The sequence below is a fragment of the Cetorhinus maximus genome, chromosome 18, assembly GCF_964194155.1.
Source record: "Cetorhinus maximus chromosome 18, sCetMax3.hap1.1, whole genome shotgun sequence".
Taxonomy (NCBI): Eukaryota; Metazoa; Chordata; class Chondrichthyes; order Lamniformes; family Cetorhinidae; genus Cetorhinus; species Cetorhinus maximus.
In genome coordinates this window covers 85,139,132-85,160,348 of record NC_135896.1, presented here as the reverse complement: position 1 = coordinate 85,160,348, position 21,217 = coordinate 85,139,132, and the positions used below count along the sequence as shown (strand labels likewise).

The 21,217-nt window shown below is 41.2% G+C and overlaps 1 protein-coding gene across 1 annotated transcript in view; it reads left to right on the top strand.

Annotated features, from left to right (window-relative positions):
* The window catches only part of bub1bb (BUB1 mitotic checkpoint serine/threonine kinase Bb), an 87,784-nt gene that overhangs the window by 9,053 nt on the left and 57,514 nt on the right, over nucleotides 1-21,217 (top strand). The window contains exons 3-8 of the mRNA XM_078563106.1: nucleotides 1,473-1,532; nucleotides 5,088-5,232; nucleotides 5,973-6,169; nucleotides 11,570-11,742; nucleotides 12,177-12,376; nucleotides 18,308-18,408. Coding sequence (XP_078419232.1) covers nucleotides 1,473-1,532; nucleotides 5,088-5,232; nucleotides 5,973-6,169; nucleotides 11,570-11,742; nucleotides 12,177-12,376; nucleotides 18,308-18,408 — 876 coding nt within the window. The remainder of the gene's footprint in view (nucleotides 1-1,472; nucleotides 1,533-5,087; nucleotides 5,233-5,972; nucleotides 6,170-11,569; nucleotides 11,743-12,176; nucleotides 12,377-18,307; nucleotides 18,409-21,217) is intronic.

The following is a 21,217-nucleotide window of genomic DNA, read 5'->3' as shown; positions in this document are numbered from 1 at the left end:
AAACTGCATCCACGGGCGGGATGAGGTTTCGTGTAGGTTTTTAAAAATTTAATAAAAGTTTAATTAAAAGTGATGGACATGTCCCAACTCGTGACAGTGTCACATGAGGGGACATGTCAGGGAAATTTTATTTCTCTACATTTACCATTTTTGAATTTGGCGTTGATCTCTCTGAGGCAGCACTTAGCCTCAGGGAGATGAGTGCGCAGTTTCGTGCGCGTGTGCGAAAGAGCGCACTCTCGGCTGAGGGGATCCCCCCCGCCCGCACAGGGAGCGCATAGCGCCACCCTGCGGACGTCACGCTGCGACGTCCTGCACCTGCCAATTAAGGCCCGCCCACGTAAATTGGGGTGCCGATCGGAGGTGCGCCCGTTCCTGAACCCCCCCCCAAAATGGGGGGGGAAATTCTGCCCCTAGTTTCAGCATTTGCAGTATTTTGCCTTGCAAGTATTTAGTAATTCCTGTTCAGGGGTTACAATGATCCATCTGATCATGGCCTCTATTCCTTTGTTTGGAAGCAGATTCACATTGGAAGGGTTGAATGCTTTCACAAGGTAAGTAGCAAGTAATTTTCAAATATCTACATGTGTGTAGGATGAAACAAACCATTGTGTGGCGGATCCTTTTAAATAAATTAAGAGTAAACTTTCTCTATCTTACTGTCATTGGCAAATTGAGACATGTAGGTATTACAGATCTGTAACATCGCACTGAGGTGGAAACTCTGGGAGAAATTTCTGTTTTTATTGAAGTAAATTCCAGTTTGAGTTGATTTAATGCTCATCAGTTCTATGTCTTCGACTGTTGACTCTAAAATAAGCTAGTTCTGATTCAGCAGCCCCTACCTAAATTTCTGTTGCTAGTATCCATCAAATATTTTATATTATGTCATCTTGGTTTTATGTGGGCAGTTATAGTGGTAAAGATATTTAAAATTCATTCATGCATTGCTAGCAAGGCCAGCCTTTATTGCCCTTTGCCATTTACCCCTGAGAAGGTGGAGGTGGTGATGAGTCACCTTCTTGAACCACTGCAGTATGCATGATGAAGGTGGCCCCAAGTTTGAGGAGCTTAACCCACCGGCAATGAAGAAATAGTGATGCGTATCCAAGATGGCACGTGACTTGGAGGGTAACTTGGGATGTATTTCTATGCTGCAGCTACCCTTGTCCTAAATAACGGGTGCAGGTTGATGTTTTGGGAGGTTGGCTCATAGGCTGTATTAAAATGGCATTGGATTGCTCAGCACCTCCCCTGGAGAGCAGGCAATGATTTTTCCTGCATTACTAAATACATTGCTGCAAGATAGTAACAAGAAATACAGTTGTCTTATATCATTTTCCACATATGGATTGTCTGATTATAGTTATTTCATGGCACTTAAATTAGTAATATCATCACATGTTGATGGCTGTCAATGTTCATCATAGTTAATAGTGTCAGTTCATCAACAAATTCATTTTTTGTTTCAGATCTTTTGAAGCAGAAATCCGATTTTATTCTGGTGATGATCCTCTGGATGTCTGGGACAGGTAAGCATTAGATTTTTAATCTATTGCTTCACTAGAAGCACAAGAATCTGGGGTTCCACAATATCCAAGACATTATGTTTCTTTGAAGGCTTCTTTTTATTAAAATTTTGTGCCAAAATCCAATGGATAACTTGATACTGTATATGTAGCTGGAGAAATGGTGCAGGAGGGAGGGTTTCACTTTTCTGGGGCAATGGGACCAGTTCTGGGTCAGGACTAAGCTGTTTAATATGGATAGGTGCACCTTAACATAGCTGGGACCAAGTCTTTTGAGGAAGTGGTGGTTAACTAGTGCTGTGGGGAGGATTTAAACTAATTGGGTAGTAGTAAAAATCAAATTGCACAGAAGACTAGGCAAGACAAATAGCAACAGAATAAAGTATTTTAGAGGAATCAGATAGTGAAAATGCAAGGCAGTCCAAGGTTGGTTTAGAGAGCATTTATATAAATGCATGTAGCGTGATAAATAGGGTTGGTGCAAATCAGGCACAAGTTGCCACATGGGGCTATGATTTAGTGGCAGTATCAGATGGGGCTCAGTGAAGGGAAGAACAGGTAACTACAAAGTAATTGGAAAGAAAGGAGATGTGGTAGTGAAATAAACTATTCTGGCATTGAAAAGAAATGAGATAGTTGAGAGGTCAAAAATAACCTGTTTGGTTAGAATTAAAAGAACAATAGGTGAACAGTTATGCTGCTAAGTATATACTATAGGCTATCAATTAGTGGGAAGGAGAGCGGCAAATTACAAAAAATGCAACTGTAGAGTAGTAATAATAAGGGGTTCAATTATACCAATAGAGACTGGGATAGTAATAGTTTAAGCAAAAAACAAAGGAGGAAATCCAGAAATGTGTATGAAAACTTTTCTTGAATAGTGTTCCCAGCCCAACAAGGAAAGAAGCAAGTGATGCTGGAGCTAGTTCTGGGGAATGAAGTGCAGCTTATTTTGGTAGGGGAGCATTTGGAGAATAGAAAACAAAGTGAGGCTTTCAAGGAAGAAATGGTATGTGCACAAAGTATACACATTCCCATGGGGGGTGGGGGTGGAAAGAAAGGACATCTACAGTTAGAGTTCTCTGGTTGACTGAAGGTAGAGCTTAAAAGGAAACAAAAAAGATTTATGCCAATTGTAAGGCTCATAATACAGTAAAGAACTAAGCTGAATGAAGAAAGTGCAGAGGAAATCTAAAGAAGGAATATGAGAATCGAAGAGAGTTTGAGTAGATTAGTGACTGTCGTAAAAGGGAATGCAAGTTTTATAAATAAAAATACAGTTTAGGAGTGGGGCTAATTAAGGACAAAAGAACTTCTTCAGCCATACGTTCTGCATCTACAAGTAATAAATACTTCGGCAGCATCCTTTTCTCCAGAAGATCGATGTAATGAAGGAGGAGTTGTACCAATATTGGAGGAGTTTAAAATTGATGAAGTGGAGGTACTTAAAAAGTTGGCAGTGCTTTGTAGAAAGATCAAACAGCACAAATGTGATGTATCTTGCAAAATTGAGGGGACTTGATCAGAACAGAATCTTCCCATCTCTTTTGATAGGTTACATGTTACACCCTCGTTCAATAATAGACAGCGATAAACCCAGTGAATATAGGCCAAACAGACTAATGTTGATTGTGGGAACATTTTAGGCACTAATTTGGGACAAAATTATTTGTCGCTTGGAATAGTATGAGCGAAAAGTCAGTATGGATTTGTTAAAGGAAAATAGTGTTTGACTAACTTGAGTTCTTTTAAGTATGGCAGAGGGTTGATGTTGCATATGTGCATTTTCAGAAGATGTTTGATAACATACCACATAATAGTTGGCCAAATTCAAGCCCAATGGCTTCAAAAGAGAATTGGATAAACACCTTAAGGAGAAAACGTTATAGGGGTGTGGACAAAGAGGAGAATAGCATTAACTCTATCAAAGTCAGTACAGGCACAATGGGCCAAATGTCCTCCAGAATGATGTCATTCAGTGATTCTAGGAAATATTGTACTAAGACCTTTTTAAAAATTCATTCCTGGATGTGGGCTTTGTTGACTGGGCCAGCATTTATTCTCCATCCCTAGTTGCCCTTAAGAAGGTGGTGGTGAGCTGCCTTCTTGAACTGCTGCAGTCCTTGTGGTGTAGGTACACCCACAGTGCTGTTAAAAAGGGAGTTCCAGGATTTTGACCCAGCGACAGTGAAGAAACAGTGATATAGTTCCAAGTCAGGATGGTGAGTGACTTGGAGGGGAACTTCCAGGTGGTGGTGTTCCCATCCATCTGCTGCCCTTGTCCTTCTAGATGGTAGTGGTCATGGAAGTTGCCTTGGTGGATTCTTGGTGAGCCTTACAATTGGCATAAATCTTTTTTGTTTCCTTTTAATTTGTGGGTTTGGAAGGTGCCTTGGTGAATTCCTGCAGTGCATCTTGTAGACTGTACACATTGCTGTTACTGTGCGTCAGTGGTGGAGGGAACAAATGTTTTTGGATGTGGTGCCAATCAAGCAGGCAGCTTTGTCCTGGACAGTGTCAAGCTTCTTGAGTGTTGTGGGAGCTGTACTCATCCAGGCAAGCGGAGAGCATTCCATCACACTCCTGATTTGTGCCTTGTAGATGGTGGACAGGCTTTGTGCAGTCAGGTGGTGAGTTACTCGTCGCAGGTTCCCTAGCCTCTGACATGCTCTTGTAGCCACAGTATTTATATGACTAGTCCAGTTCAGTTTCTGGTCAGTGGTAACCCCCCAGGATGTTGAAAGTGGGGGATTCAGTGATGGTAATGTCATTGAATGTCAAGGGGCGATGGTTAGATTCTCTCTTGTTGGTGATGGCCATTGCCTGACACTTGTGTGGTGTGAATGTTACTTGCCACTTGTCAGCCCAAGCCTGGATATTGTCCAAGTCTTGCTGCATTTGGACATGGACTGCTTCAGTATCTGAGGAGTCACGAATGGTGCTGAACATTGTGCAATCATCAGCGAATATCCCCGTTTCTGACCACCTGATGGAGGGAAGGTCACTGATGAAGCAGCTGAAGATGGTTGGGCCGAGGGTGCTACCCTGAGGAACTCCTGCAGTGATGTCCTGCAGCTGAATGACTGACCTCCAACAGTCACAATCATCTTCCTTTGTGCTAGATATTACTCCAACCAGTGGAGAGTTTTCACCCTGATTGCCATTGACTCCAGCTTTGCTAGGGCTCCTTAATGCAACACTCGGTCAATGTGGCCTTGATATCAAGGGCAGTCACTCTCACTTCACTTCTGGAGTTCAGCTCTTACATTACTTTACTGATCATCGAGAGTAGATTGATGAGGCGGTAATTGGCTCGGTTCAATTTGTCCTGCTTTTTGTGTACAGGACATACCTGAGCAATTTTCCACATAGCCAGGTAGATACTAGTGTTGTAGCTGTACTGGAACAGCATTGAATAACATTCTATAAATTTGTGATCTGCAAACTATTGTAACTAGCTGAGTTGGCTGTTCAAGTGCTGACAGCCTAAAGCTGTGTGTCTGCATGTGTCATTTGCATCAACTAAATACTACTGGCTTTTTTTTTTGTTTTGAACAGGTATATCAAATGGACAGAACAGATGTTTCCACATGGTGGAACAGATAGTAATCACTCTGCTCTATTGGAGAGGGTTTTAAAACTTTTCCTAAAGGATGAACGATATTACAGTGACCTGCGGTACCTTGGTCACTGGTTAAAATTTGTAAGTGTACTTTTGTTCAATAACTGTTAGATACTCATTACAGCCCTGTGTTTCCTGGATTCCTGGCCTATTTTTAAACCCAATAATTAAGTTAATTGATTCAATTAGACTTTCAGCTAGCTATTAATATAACTATTTCTTAATTTTCTCCCATTTCTTCGCCTCATGATTATAGTGCCTTGTGCTGAGTTATGAATGAACACCATCAATCTTCCAGTACTTGTTTAAATGGCTATTCTTCATGTATGAGAGTACATAATAAATAGCACTGAGCTATTTTACCTTCAAGATCAATCAGAATTCCATTGCTTGCTCATTCAATTTGAAGAGTGGGAACCCTGGCACTTGTTTACTTTTTCAAGCCATTGTAGTACCTTGCCTTAAACCATTGTGGTATCTTTCCTACACCCTCGGCGAAGTATCCATAATAAATCAATCGCTCCACTTATGAATATTTTCTTTAAAAAGGACCGGACAAATAGTCAAATACCATGGATAAAATGGTGAAATGAGGAGAATGATCATAAACAAGAATTGTTTGCGATCCTGATAACCTCACTTTACTGTGGTTTAGTTGGTTGGAGTACTGATTTGCTGCAGTGCAAGTGAGTGTCACAAGAAGCCCTGCATTGCCTAGCCAAACAGTTGGTTGAGTTATTAATTCACTGCAAGGGAGTTGACCTTCCATTCCAAATCTGCTAATTTCCTTAGTTCTTACAAACAATATTAATCCCTTCCAGGTTGACTACTGTACTGACCCACTAGAAATCTTCGACTTCTTAAAGAGCAAAGGAATCGGTGTGCCACACGCTGCTCTCTACGTTGCCTGGGCTGAACGGTATGAACTCCAAGGGAACAACAAAAAGGCAGAAGCCATCTTGCAAGAAGGGATTCAGTTCCAGGCTGAACCGCTTGAAAAACTGCAGCACTATCTGAGGTAACTGTGCTATGTCTAAGCAGGGCTCAGGACTGGTTATTTTTGACTATCATTTGGGCAGATTTGCTGGCTAAAAGTGGACAAAATTGCCTATTTTAAAGCTTGGACATTGAATATGATATCTGGGATTTGTAGGACTGTTTCTATGTTGCATGGTGAGGAGAAGTGGACAATGAGTGACTCTTTCCAACTGCTTTTCAATGCTTAGACATTAATTGTGGCTCATTCGGTAACATTCTTGTCTGAATCAGAATTTAGGGTTCAAGTTTCACCTCTTAGACTTTCACTGCAATAAATACTGAAGGAGCGCTGCACTGGGAGGTGTTCTGTTTTGGGTGAGAAGTTATATACAGGCCTTATCGTCCCTATAAAAGATCCCAGAATCTCTCAATCTTTACAGTGCAGAAAGAGGCCATATGGCCCATCGAGTCTGCACTGGTTCTCTGAAAGATCATCCCACCTGGTCCCTTTCCCCTGCCTTATCCCTGTAACCTTGCACATTATTTCTTTTCAGGTAGCAATCCAATTCCCTTTTGAATACCTCGATCGAACCGGCCTCTACCACCCTTTCAGGAAGTTCGTTCCAGACTCCAAACACCCTCTAAGTGAAAACATTTTTCCTTGCATCACATTTGCTCCTTTTGCCAATTGTTTTGAATCTGTGCCCTCTAGTTCTTGATGCTGTCTTAAGTGGGAACAGCTTCTCACTATTCACCCTGTCCATTCCACTCCGGATCTTGAATACCTCTATCAAGTCTCCTCTCAGCCGCCTTTACTCCAAGGAAAAGAGTCCTAATGCTCCAATCTATCCTCATAGCTACAGTTCTTTTATCCCTGGGATAATTCTTGTGAATCTCCCCTGTACTCTCTCTAATGACTTCACATCCTTCCTTAAGTATGGCACCCAGAACTGGATGCAGTACTCCAGATGAGGCTTAACTAGTTCTTTTATACAAGTTCAACATGACCTCCTTACTCTTGTACTCAATGCTCCTATTAATAAAGCCTAAGACACTATATACTTTATTAACTGCTCTCTCAACATGCCCTGCCATCTTCAATGATCTGTGTACAAACACACCGAGGTCCTTCTGTTCCTGCACCTCCTTTTAGAGTCTCTCCCTTTATTTTATACTGTCTCACCATATTCTTTCTACCAAAATGGATCACCTCACACTTCTCTGCATTGAACTTCATCTGCCACTTGTCTGCCTAATTCACCAACATGTCCATGTCATTTTGAAGTTCAAGACTATCCTCATCGCAGTTGACAACATTTCCAATCTTCGTATCATCTTCAAATTTTGAAATCATGCCCTGAACACTACCATCGAGGTTATTAATATATATCAGGAAGAACAAGGGTCCCAACACTGACCCATGGGGAACTCCATTACAATGGACTCCATTACAACTCCATCCTCCAATCTGAAAAACAACCATTTATCACTATTCTCTGTTTCCTGTCACTCAGCCAATTTTTTTATCCAAGTCCCTACTTTCCCTTTTATTCCATGAGCTCTAGAATTTTGCCCACAAGTCTGTTGTGTGGCACTGTGTTTTGAAAATGCATATGCACATCAACAGTGTTGCCCTTATCATCCTTCTCTGTTACCTCCTCAGGAAAAACTCCAGCAAGTTACTTAAATATGATTTTCCCTTAATGAATTCCTGCTGCCTTTCCTTAATTATCCTTGTCTAAGTGGCTATTGATTTTATCCCAAACTATAGTTCAAACTGACTGGTCTGTAGTTGCCAGCTTTATCCTTGCACTCCTTTTTGAACAAGGGTGTAACATTTGCAATTCTCGAGTCCTCTGGCACCTCCCCTGTGTCTAAGGAAGACAGGAAGATTATCACTAGTGTCTCTGCAATTTCCACTCTCTTTCCTCCAATTCCCTTGAATGCATTCCATCCGGTCCTGGTACCTTATCTCATGGCAATATTTCGAAGAAGAGCAGGGATGTTTACCAAGTGTCAATGTTTAACCTTCAACTACCATCACTAAAACAGATATTCTGTCAATTTGTTTCATTGCTCTCTATGGAACTTGCTCATGCTACTGCATTTCCAACATTACAGCAGTGACTACACGTCAAAAGTAGAATCTGAATGTTTTGCTTGCAGGCACACATTTTACAGCCTACATAGTCCTGTGTCATGTCATATAATAAAAACAGGAGATGCTCAACATGCCTGGAAGCACCTGTGGAGAGAGAAACAGCATTAATGTTTTATCAGAACTGAAAAATATTTAGACATGTAATTGGTTTTAAGCTAGTGAGAGGGAAAGGGTGGGGAAAAGAACAAAAGTAGTTCTATGATAGGGTGGAAGATAGGAGAGATTAAATGATAAAGGATTGATGTTGCAAAACCAAAGGAAGTGGTAATGGGGCAAATAAAGAAACAAAAGGAGCTGTTAATGGCAGAATCATGACCAGCTGCTACACACAAGTGAAAGGAGAAAAAGGAAACAAAATGGGGCCAGAGTTTGTTGAATTCTGCGCTGAGTAGTCCAAAAGGTTACAAAGTGCTTAATCAAAAGATGTGGTGCATTTCCAATTAAGCTTGACAAAATCTCTGGGAACAGTATAGGAGGCTGAGGATAGAGAAGTCGGAGTGGAAGAAAGATGGAGAATTAAAATGAGAAATGACCAGAAGCTCAGGGTCACACTTGTGGACCAAATGTAGGTGTTCTGTAAAATGATCACCCCATCGGCGTTTAGCTTCCTCAATATAGCGCACACCACACCGTGAGCAGTGAATACAGTGTTCTAAATGGAAAGAAGTATAAGTAAATCACTTTTTCATTTGGAAAGAATGTTTGGGGCCTTAATCAGTCAGCAGCGAGGAGGTAAAAGGTCAGATTTTGCAACTCCTGTATTTGCATGGGAAGATGCCATGGGAAGTGGAGGGAGTATTGGGGATGATTGAGAAGTGCACCAGGATGTCGCAGAGGTCCTTTTAGAATGTTGAAAGGGGCAAGGAAGACTTTTTTAATCAGGTAGTGAGAAATGGCCTAATTTCTGCTCCTATGTCTTATGGTCTTATGGTCTAAATGGCTTTCCTCACTAAGGCTAGACCTGAAATGTTGTCTATTTCCTGAGCTCATATAATTTATTTTGTGCAACAATCATGTCCTTTATGCCCTGTTTGATGGACTATCCATACCCAATTTATCTCCTAACTTCCTGTAAAGCATCATTGTTTATTATTCTGAGTATTTCATTAATGACATCACATCGTAGTGCTAGAACCATAGAACCACAGAACACTACAGCACAGAAAACAGGCCATTCGGCCCTTCTAGTCTATGCCGAAATATTATTCCGCTAGTCCCATTGACCTGCACCTAATCCATAACCCTCCAGACCTCTCCCATCCATGTATCTATCTAATTTATTCTTAAAACTTAAGAGTGAGCCCGCATTTACCACGTCGGATGGTAGCTCGTTCCACACTCTCACCACTCTCTGAGTGAAGAAGTTCCCCCTAATGTTTCACCTAAACCTTTCACCCTAAAGCCATGTCCTCTCGTGTTTATTTCTCCTAATCTAAGTGGAAAGAGCCTACTCGCATCTACTCTGTCTATACCCCTCACAATTTTGTAAACTTAATGAAGCTGAACTTTTTAAAATAACCTAACGTTTGAAACAAATGACTGATCATTGTGCGAATGTGTCAAATGCAAATTGTAACTGAATCTAATGCTTGTATAACTAGGGACTTTTTATATTTATATAATTAGTTTGTAAAGACAAGTGTTTGTGTTTCAAGAATATTATGCATTAGGATATCTTGGCATGTTTGTGCCTGTTCTGGGTTCAATGTGGGTTGTAAGGCAATTGGTTCTTGGTTCCCAAGTTCACTTTATTCCGCTTTCAGGAACCTCCTTGTTTTCATAAAGAAGTGATTGGATCAAACTGTCAAATTACTGGGTACAGAATTTGCCTTCATTTTTTTTCCTAAAGTTATATGGTTGGTGTTTTATCCTAAAGGACAGGAGGAGCAAGATACTAATGTTTGTTTAGTAGATGACTTGGCATTAGATTCTCTGTCAATTCAATAAATGCGTTTCTCAGTGATACAATCCGTTAATTCATTTAATCGTGTTAGATCTCTTCCCTCTTCCAACTTGCATTGTATCGTGTGCATGCCTTTGTTCTGCATGTTGGCTGTGACGGCCAATAGTCTATATAAAAACTATGCCAAGTTTATGCTTATTCTGTAACAATGTCATTTGTCAATATGGAAGAGTTACAACTGTATGGAACGTAACGGACAAACCTCACGTTTGAGATTCTTTTGGCTTGATGGTGTGTAACATCTATCCTATGCCTTGCCTGGATGTCAGTTTTGTTGCTGATGTGAAGTTGCTTTCATCAGCATTGTTGTATCTTAGTGGTGCACAAACATGCAGAAAGCACTGGCATTTAGAAATCTAACCATTACCATAACAATCCTCTTGCACTATACATGGAAACAGTCTGTTATAGTATGAACAACAACTGGTTGAGTGAACTTCTGGTTTTGTTTTGGACTAGACTACTGTTTCCTGTATGTCCATTAGTTTTGGACTTTTAATCTAATCTGTTAGAAATTAGCAGTTCATATATTTTTATTTTGCCACTGGTTAACAACAGTTTGTTCAATAAACAGTTATTTACTTATTAAGTTTACAGACCTGGTGCTCGTATCCTGTTAACCTAAATTAAACAGGTAGTATTGGGGAAATCTGGTGGTTTGGTCAAACTTTTCACATTTGTCGCAGCTCGGGGAACAGTGGGGTTTAATATTACAGTGCACTATCCACGGGGAGTCGTGACATGCACCTTTTGCCTAAATAGAATGCCAAGAGTTGCTGGCCTAGCCACTTAATTTGGGTACTGTATGCCAGCTTGAGTTGGTGCTTTTAGAAGAAAATTGTGGGGAGATTTTGCATGATGTGAAGCTCAATAACCCATTTTTATGCCACCTTCTGTTATTCTGGCCTACTTAAATGAACTAATTACATTTATTCTAGGGCACCCTTTAGATGAGTAATTTGGACTTGCCCTGAAACACAACATGATTTATATTTGATTTATAGAATCATTTCCTCCTGCTGCTTTCTAATCTTCGAATAGACAGACAGTTGTCAATCTAAGAACAGCAGTAAATAGCCTTTAATTGACCATGGTATCCCATTTGGACCATTTTCCCAAGTAATGACTGTGGTTTATGTTTCGATAATCTTGTTTCCATGTTCCAGACTCTGGACCATCCATCAGCAACACCATGGAGTATTAGCTAGTACATATTTAACAATCTCCATGACTGCACTGAAAGGAATACATTTTGCTGTTGTGCTCATCAAAGGTCATTGTTGTAATTGGTGCTTTGTTTTTTTTGCTTTCTTTAGGCACTTTCAATCCCGAGTATTTAAGCAGGTTGTGGCCTCCATAGCTGAAGGAACAAATGAAGACTTTGTTCCTGATCCAGTTCAAGAGCAAAGAACTATTCTTGGAGATCTGAAACGCCGTGGACAGAAGAAAGCCATGGCACCAGTCAACAGGGTTGGCAATTCAGTGAGATGTAAGACTGCTTTAGTCACTATCCTATCTCCTCCTCCTCCTCTTCTCCCTATCTTCACTTTAGTGAAAAAAAGAAAGGCAGGGGTCAAAGCTGAAGAATCTGGTTTCAACATTATTGGTTTCTCATTCTTGACACCATTATAATAAATCTCTACATCTGATCCAAGGTCTTGATATCCTTCCTAAAGTGTGGTGTCCAGAATTGGAGACGCTTCCAGCTGAGATTGAACTAACGATTTATAAAGGTTTAGCATAACTTCCCTCTTTCAGTCTCCCCTCCACTCCCTCACCCCCAAGACCTACCGCTGGGTTTCAATTGAGTGCTGATGAAGCGATTTCTTGTTGCATTTAAGTTTAGTGATTAAATGAGTTTATAGAGGGAGATTGTTCTGGTGCTTTGTATGGATGAACTTTAACTTTTTTTTTTGGTTTTAGCACAAAACCAAGGACTTGGCCAGAATGTGGCTCCTGCTCAAGAACAAGGTGGCTGTTTTGAAGTGTTCAATGAAAATCGATTGCAGATCCAGCCTGCAGACCAACTGAGATCAACAGAGGGGCAGTGGACTGTGCTTCCTTCGACATCTGCTAAAGAGAATGAAATTGCGCCAGGACCCTGGAATACATCTGGAATACGGGTCAGTGGAGTGGGAAGTTTTGAACTGGTAGGGTGGAATTTTACCATCCCAGGATAAGCTGGAGGGTGGGGTGGGGGGCTGAAATCAAAGGCATGGCAGGGCACCGTATCAATTGCCTACCCTCCTCCACTGGGAGTTCACCAGCAGTGGTCGAGACAGTGCTCTGCCTGTCCTTGGCCCTCCTCTTGCTGCAGCTGGTATTTTACCGACAGCAGGGTGTCCGTGCCATGTGGCATCTTGCAGCCTTGTTTACGAAGAGGGGGGTCCTGCCTGTCCCACCACCACTCACTTTGTTACCTAGCTCCGCCGACCATTGTCTTTGGGGACTGGATACCGTTCCAGCCGTGGTCACTGATCCTGGTGGCACTGTGGGTCTAGAGAGCTACTGGCCACTAGGTTGGCCATGTGGATGCTGGTTTGCCTCGACTGTTAAACCTGGGGATGGGGCCAATGCCTCTGTGTAAGATTCTGGCCATAGTGTCAGCTGAGCTCGGTGTAGCATTCTAATATTTGTTAGAAGATTGAGTTGAAATCCCACTCCAAGACTTTTGAGTGCAAAATGTCAGTTAACACGTGAGTGCTGCAATTCCTTCTAGGTGCCTGTTCAGATTAATGTTACACTAAAGGATATCAGGAAGTTCGCTAAGTCTCAGATTTACCAACCTCTGAAGAAATTATTCCTCATCTCGTTTCTAAATGGTCTATCTCTTATTCTGAGACTGTGCCCCCTGGTTCCAGAACCCCCAACCAGGGGAAACATCCTTCCTGTATCTACCCTGTTGAGCCCTATAAGAATTTTGTATACTTCAATAAGATCACCTCTCATTCTCCTAAACTCTAGAGACTACAAGCGTAGTCTCCTCAGTCTTTGCTCATAGGACAATCCTGCCATCCTGAAAATTAGTCTGGTGAACCTTCGTCGCACTCCCTCTATGGCCAGTATACCCTTCCTTGGGTAAGGAGACCAAAGCTGCACACTTCAGGTGTGGTCTCAACAAGGCTGCATACAACTACAGCAAGACTTCTTTATTTCTGTACTCAGATCCCCTTGCAATAAAGGCTAACATACTATTTGCCACCTTAATTGCTTGTTGCACCTACACGTTAGCTTTCAGTGACTTACGAACAAGGACACCCAGGTCCCTTTGGACATGAACATTTCCAAACCTCTCCACATTTAAGAAATACTCTATTTTTCTGTTTTTCCTACCAAAGTGGACAACTTCAAATTTTTCTACATTTGGTATTCCATCAGCCATGTCCTTGCCCACTCACTTCCTCTAAATCTTCTTGAAGTCTCTTTGCATCCTCCTCATAACTCTCATTCCACCAAGTTTTGTGTCATCAGCAAACTTAGAAATATTACATTTGGTCCCCCACATCCAAATCATTTACCTAGATTGTGAATAGCTGGGGCCAGCCACTGATCCTTGCAGTACCCTACTACTTATAGCCTGCCATCCCGAGAATGATCCATTTTATTCCTACTCTGTTTTCTGTTCATTAACCAATCCTCAATCCATACCAGTATATTTTCTCCAACCCCATTAGCTCTAATTTTGTTTACTAACCTCTTGTGTGGGACCTTATCAAAAGCCTTCTGAAAATCTAAATGCACCACATCCACTGGTTCTCCCTTTATCTATTCTGCTTGTTAGATCCTCAAAAAATTCAGGTTTGTCAAACGTGATCTCCCTTTCATAAATCCATGTTGGCGCAGAGCCAACATTCTCACCATTATTTTCTACACATACTTTAGAATAGATTCTAGCATTTTCCTTACTACTGATGTTGAGCTAACAGGTCTGTAGTTCCCTGTTTTCTCTCTCCCTCCTTTCTTAAATAGTGGGGTCATATTTGCTGCATTCCAATCTGCAGGCACTGCTTCGGAATCTATAGAATTTTGAAGGATCTCCAATGCATCCACTATCTCTACAGCCACCTCTTTCAACACTCTGGGATGTAGATCATCAGGTCCAGAGGATTTATCAACTTTCAGAGCCATTAATTTCTCCAGCATTACTTTTTTACTGAGACTAATTTCCTTCAGACCTTCAATCTCCCCAATATTTCGGGGAGGTTTCTTGTCTCTTACTTTGTAAAGACAGACACAACGTATTTGTTTTGTGTCTCTGTCATTTCCTTATTATCTACTATAAATTCTCTATTCTCTGCTTGTAATGGGCCCGCATTTATCTTTACTAACTTTTTCCTTTCTACATACCTATAGAAGCTTTCACAGTTTGTTTTTATGTTCCTCACTAGTTTAATTTCATATTCTATTTTCCCTTTATCAATTTATTGGTTCTCTTTTGTTGAATTTTAAAATCCTCTCAATCCTCAGGCTTACTAATTTTTTAGCAAATTTTTATGCCTCTCCTTTGACCTGATAGAATTCTTCACTGCTCCTGTTAGCCATGGTTGGATCATTTTTCCTACTGGCTTTCTGTATCTTTAAAGGAATGTAAATTCATTGTAAACCATGTATTAATTCCCTAAATGCTAGCCATTGCCTGTCTACGTCACACCTTTTTAATGTAGTTCTCAATCTACCACAGCCAACTGGCCCCTCATACCTTCATAGTTTCCTTTGTTTAGATTTAAGACCCTAGTTTCAGATTGAGCGACGTCACTACAAACGTAAAGTAAAATTCTATCATACTATGGTCACACTTCCCTAAAGGCTCCTTTACAACAAGATTATTAACTAGCCCTGTCTCATTGCAAAATACCAGATCTAAAATAGAACATTCTGTAGTTGGTTGCTCAACATAATGTTCTAGAAAACCATCGCATATACATTCCAGGAATTCATTGTCCTTTGCATTAGTGCTTATTAGGTTTACCCAGTCTATATGTAGATTGAAGTTCCCCATGATAACTGTATTACCCTTGTTACATGCACCTCTAATTTCATGATTTATACATGTATAACCATTTACACCACTATTTGATGGTCTATAAATGACTCCTACCAAAGTTTGTTGCCCCTTGCTGTTTCTTAGCCCCACCTAAAATGATTCTACATCTTCATCTTCTGATCTAAGATACTCTGTAACTAATGCACTGATACCATCCTTAATTAGCAGTGTGATTCCCAACACCTTTCCCTTTTTGCCTATTCTTCCTCGATGCCAAATACTCTTGAACTTTCAGCTCCCAGCCTTGGTCACCCCGCAGCTATGTCTCTGTAATAGCAATTAGATCATACCTATTTACTTCTTTTTGTGCTGTCAATTTATCTACTTTGTTGCAAATGCTGTGTGCATTCAGGTAGAGTGCCTTTATTTCTGACTTATTGGTTTCTTAACTTCTGGCCTTAACTGCAAGTGCATTCTTATGTTTGTCTATTCTGACCCTTCCTGGCACACTTTGATAACCACTTCCCTTATTGCTACCCTGCTTCCTTACCTTCTCCTCTCTCCTTAGTTTATCACATCTTTCTTCACCCGCACTATTTAGTTTATAGCCGTCTCTACTGCCCTAGTTATATGATTCGCCAGAATGCTGGTCCCAGCATGGTTGAGGTGAAGACCATCCCAAGAGTACAGGTCTCACTTTTCCCAATTCTGATGCTAGTGCCCCAGGAATTGAAACCCATTTCTCCAATCTAAGCCATACATTTAACTCTCTAATCTTAATTACCCAATACCAATTTGCTCATGGCTCGGGTAATAATCCTTTGCCATTCTGCTTTCAAATTTAGCCCCTAGCTGCTCATACTGTCTAAGCAGAACCTCCATCTTAGTCCTACCTATGTTGTTGGTACCAATGTGGACTATGACCATTGGACATTCCCCCTCCCACTGCATGTTCCTCTCCAGCCCAGAGCAGATGTCCTTAACTCTGGCACTGGGCAGGCAACACAGCCGTCTGGACTCACGCTCTCCACTGCAGAGAACAGTATCTATCCATCTGACTATTCTGTCTCCTAACACCACCACACTCCTCTTCGCTGACCCCACTTGAATGGTGCCATGGTCAGTCTGCTCATCCACACAGGTAAAAAGTCAGGACTGAAACTCTTCCATCACTACATGCTGGTTCCCCTTGCCTGCCTGACTCCTGACATTGACCATTGACCAACTCTAAAGCTCTGCCTAACCTAAGGGGAGTGACTGTCTCCTGGAACAAAGTGTCCAGGTAACTCTTCCCCTCCCTGATGCCCTGCAATGGCTGCAACTCAGACTCCAGTTCAGCTACTGAGCCTAAGCTGCAGACACTTTCTGCAGATATGGTTTTCAGTGTATTAAGTCGCTGGAAACCACTAGCCCTGCCATTTCTGTCCAACTTTATTTATTTAATTTATCAATTAGTTAATAATTTACACAGATAAGGCAACAGAAAGTTGTACTCATCTAGCTTGGGGATGAGGAACGAAACTCACCAACTACTGGAGGCTGAAAAAAAAAGTAATAAAAGGAACACAGCACCTCGTTGCCCCTCTACATTGAATTCCCACCTGAACAAAATTCCCAACTACTTACTTAAACTACTTCATACTCACTCAGGCAGCTCCCTGTTAGCTAGGCTATTAAACTAACAGTGTTTGAAAGTAAGAATCTAACTCTTAAGCTAAATTTAAACTTAAAAGCTTACCAAAACTTACCACCTGAACCAAATATCCAAGTACTCACTCAATCTGCGTCTCACTCGGGTGTAATCCTGTTTCCGCGTATCCCTCTCTCCTAAATGCAAAACTGATCAGAATCCTTTTGCAAAACATGAGTAAGGAAGAACTTGCATTTATATAGCACCTTTCTCAATCTCAGGACATCCCAAAGCACTCCACAGCCAATTAAATGCTTTTGAACAGTGGTTACTATTGTAATATAGGAAACTTTGCAAACAATTTACAAACAGCAAGATCCTACATGCAAGCAATTTACAAACAGCAAGATCCTACAAGCAATATGATAATGACCAGATTAATAGTATTCTTTTAATGATGTTGTATGAAGGATAAACAAAGGACATCAGGTAGAGCTCCCCTGCCCCAATTCAAAATAGTGCATAGAAATGTTTACATCTGCCTCAGCAGACAGAGCTTAATGTCTCAGCTATGACACTTCTGAATGTGGCATGCCCTCAGTACCACTTCACTGACGCGTTAGCCTAGATTTTTGTACTGAGGGCTTTGATGGGACTTGAACCCACAACTTTCTGACTCGGGCAACTGAGCCACAGCTGACATAGTTACTTTATTTTTATTTTATTTTAGCTTTGCCTGAAGTATTGTATTGACTAAAAATGTCTTGAATGTGGAATCTGAGGTGATTAAATATAAACGCTCTTTGTTATTATTTTGAACCGTCTGAGTGAGGCTTTTGTTGGTGCACTTAATTCACTTTCCCTTAAATTTAAACAAAACTAGTAGTGTTGAAGATCTTCCTCCAGAACCCAAAGAATAAAATTCAAAATGGGAAATCATGTGACTAGCTTAACAATTTTGACAATAGATGTTTTCCAATTTTTGGTTGTCACCTTGGAAGTGTTAAATATTATCTGATGCTGAGGGGCAAAATCAATATCTTCAGACATCTCACTCAGACATCTAGCCTCAACCTTGAGGCTAGGGTGTATTATCACAGAATTGTTACAGTGCAGAAGGAAGCCATTTGGCCCATTGTTTCTGTACTGGATATCCATTATGGCTGATGTATGATCTTCCTGTTTGGGTAATTAACACTGAAGTGGTTGATAAATCTGGAGATAATCTCATTGATAATCCTACTTGTCTTCCCATCAGGAGTTTGGTGAACTTTCTCTTGGCTACATGCATTGCAGTGATCTGAAGTTCTTTTTTTCCCCCCCTATAAATTATTAGACCTGTTTGACCTAAAAATTAGTTCGTAAACCGTCTTATGCAATGATGCTCAGTTAACTAAAATACCATTCAGTTCATCAAGTTGATCTGTTTATTCTTTTTAGATGCCTCGGCGTTCCAATGTACATGCGTTTACTGCTGCCTTGTCAGCCAACAGACCCGATTTCAAGCTTTATGAGGAAGAATCCTCTCATGAAGAGACTACGTATGTATAAAACTAGTGAATGTTATTTGGATTGATATTCCTCTTGAGGTGTGTATAAACCATGGTAGGATTTTCCCTTCATTGGGCGGGTGGGCCCAGGAATGGCTGTGAAACGGACTGCTGCCCACGATCAGGCACCGACCGACCGCGTTGTCACGCTGGCTGGCCAATTAACGGCCAGCCAGTTTGAAAGGTGCGCTGAAACGCTCAGCGCTTTCGAGGTGGGGGCGGGAGCAGCACGAGCGCTAAAGCCTGTCCATGCATGGGGGAGCGGGCACTGAAAGCTCCCTGAAGGCACAGAGCTGCCCCAGGGAGCTGAAGAAATTAACAATTGAAAGTAAAGATCTTAAAATAGGGGAAACATCCCCACATGTGACTGTCACATGAACAGAGACATATTAAAAATGTTGTTTAAAAATTCTTTTTTAAAAATTACTGTCGGAAACCTCATCCTGCCCGTGGCTGAGGTTTCCTAAAAAATGCAAAGGCTGCCTGGCCTATTCGCCCTCCTGCCAACCATAAGGTTGGATGGACAGTGAAAAATAGGATTAAATCAATTGATTAATGGTCTTAATAGGGCTCTTAATTGTGGGCAGGTGCACTGCTGACCCTCACGCACACCCGCCGATCGAAATATCGCAAGTTGCGGGATGATGTTGAGGCGCTTGCCAATCGGGTCAGGTGCACGTCCGCCTGCGGGATGTAAAATTCTGCCCCATCTCCCAAATATGGCTAAGAAAAGAAACATCTCACTGGTGGTGTAAGGAGAGGGATGTCTTGGATCACAAAACTGAATTTTAAAAACTTCAGTATTTTTCCCAATCTCGTTGCTTTTCATTCTGTTACTTTATAAGTACAGGTAAGGCAAAAGGTGAGGTTAAATCTTCAGTTGCACAAAATAAAGTTAATTCTAAATTATGTTGATCTATACTTTTAAGTGAAGTGCCAGTACCAGAACTGTTAGCTAATGGGTCAAATCTTAACCAGTGGTCATCTTCAACTTTGCTGACAAAAGAGACATGTCAAAGCTTTTTGTCTTGTACTCATCAGGACACTTGGCTAGAATACCAATATAAGGGGAAAACAACAATTTATGCAGTATGAGAGGGGAGTGCTGATTGCTTGGCAAGCAGACTCTGGTAGAGGTGTTGCCATGGAGAATCCACCAGTGATGGCGACTGATAATTAACTGCCAAGCATTGTTTGAAATTTAAACCAGGCAGCTTGACCTTGATTTGGTAAAGGCATTGCCCTGAGGAATGAGTCAGTGAATGGCTGTCACTTATTTTGTTTAGCTGAAACAGGCGCAATGTGTGTATGTGTTCTTTCTGTCTGCAAAGAACTGGGCCCTGTGTATTAATATATGTAGCTTCCAGTACACGCAAATGCGCCACATTAAAGCACGGGCTTTAATGTGGTATATGAATTTTGGCGCCAGTGTGATACTAAGTACGTAGACCATATGTCCAAAAGACTGGCAGATCGTATCACACAGCATGACCCAGCCGCTGTTTGCTATGGGCAAGATGCAGACCATACCGAACCAGCCTGTGCTTGCAAAACTCAAAACACAATGTCCAACATTGGATGTGATTCCAATGACAACATTTGCTAAATAATCCTCAGTGTGCCATGAATTATGCTGACAACCAATTTAAGATTGCCAGTTGGCTCGCAGTGTGGCACATTTGCATGTACAGGAAGCTACATATATTAATACACAGGGCTCTGTTATTTGCAGATAGAAAGAACATATACACACATTATGCCTGTTTCAGCTAAACAAAATAAGTGACAGCCATTCGCTGACTCATTCCTCAGGGCAATGCCTTGACCAATCAGGATCAAGCTGCCTGGCTTAAATTTAAAATAATGCTTGGCAGTTAACTGCCGGTTACCATTAACTGGTGCATTCTCCATGGCAATGCCTCTACCAATCAGCCCACATCTATCAGAGTCCACTTGCCAGCTAATCAGCACTCTTTTCTCGTGCAACAGAAATTGTTGTTTTCCCCTTATATTAGTATTCTTGTGAAGTGTCCTTATGAGTACAAGACAAAAAGCTTCAACATGTCTGTTTTTTCAGCAATGCTTGAGTTCTGTAATATCAAACTACTATCTTCCACTTTTCAGCTGCCTGGGTTTTTAACATTGTCTTTTTGCTTGTATACCATGGATAGCAATTTCTTTGTAGTCAGTTGTGCAGTGCTTTTTTGATACTCTGCCCAAGCGCCTTTTTCCATCTGTGATCCTTGGCAACAAGTGTTGGCAAGGTAAGATGACCACTGCCCATTACTTCCTTTCTCAGAGACACATTATCCAGCTGATTGCTGGGTGGGGATCAGACTGGGAACCTTGGCTGGCCTATTCGTTCTTCTCCAACTAAAGATATTGTGACAAATTGTGCCACAAACCATTAGCTGCTCCATGTGAAATCGCCCAAATCAACAAAGATGTGACATTCAATCCAGATTTGTATTGACCTAACACTATACAAGTCAGTGAGTTTATTCCTTCCAGTTGAGGATGAGGTTATAACCTTTCTTGAATTGCTCAAGGCATAGCCTTATGAAATGACTTATTCTATATATCAAACCATAAGTGCCCTCAATAATACCACTCCAGAAATTAACAATTTAATTATAAACAGTCACTTGGTATAACAGTACTTGAATATTGCTGGAAAGAGAGACATGTTGCCAAAGCTTTTCATCTTGCAATCATCAAGACAAACAGTAGAATGCCAAGTTGCAAATGATCAGAACAACTTATACTGAAGGTGAAAAGGGTGCTGATTGTTTGGCAAGTC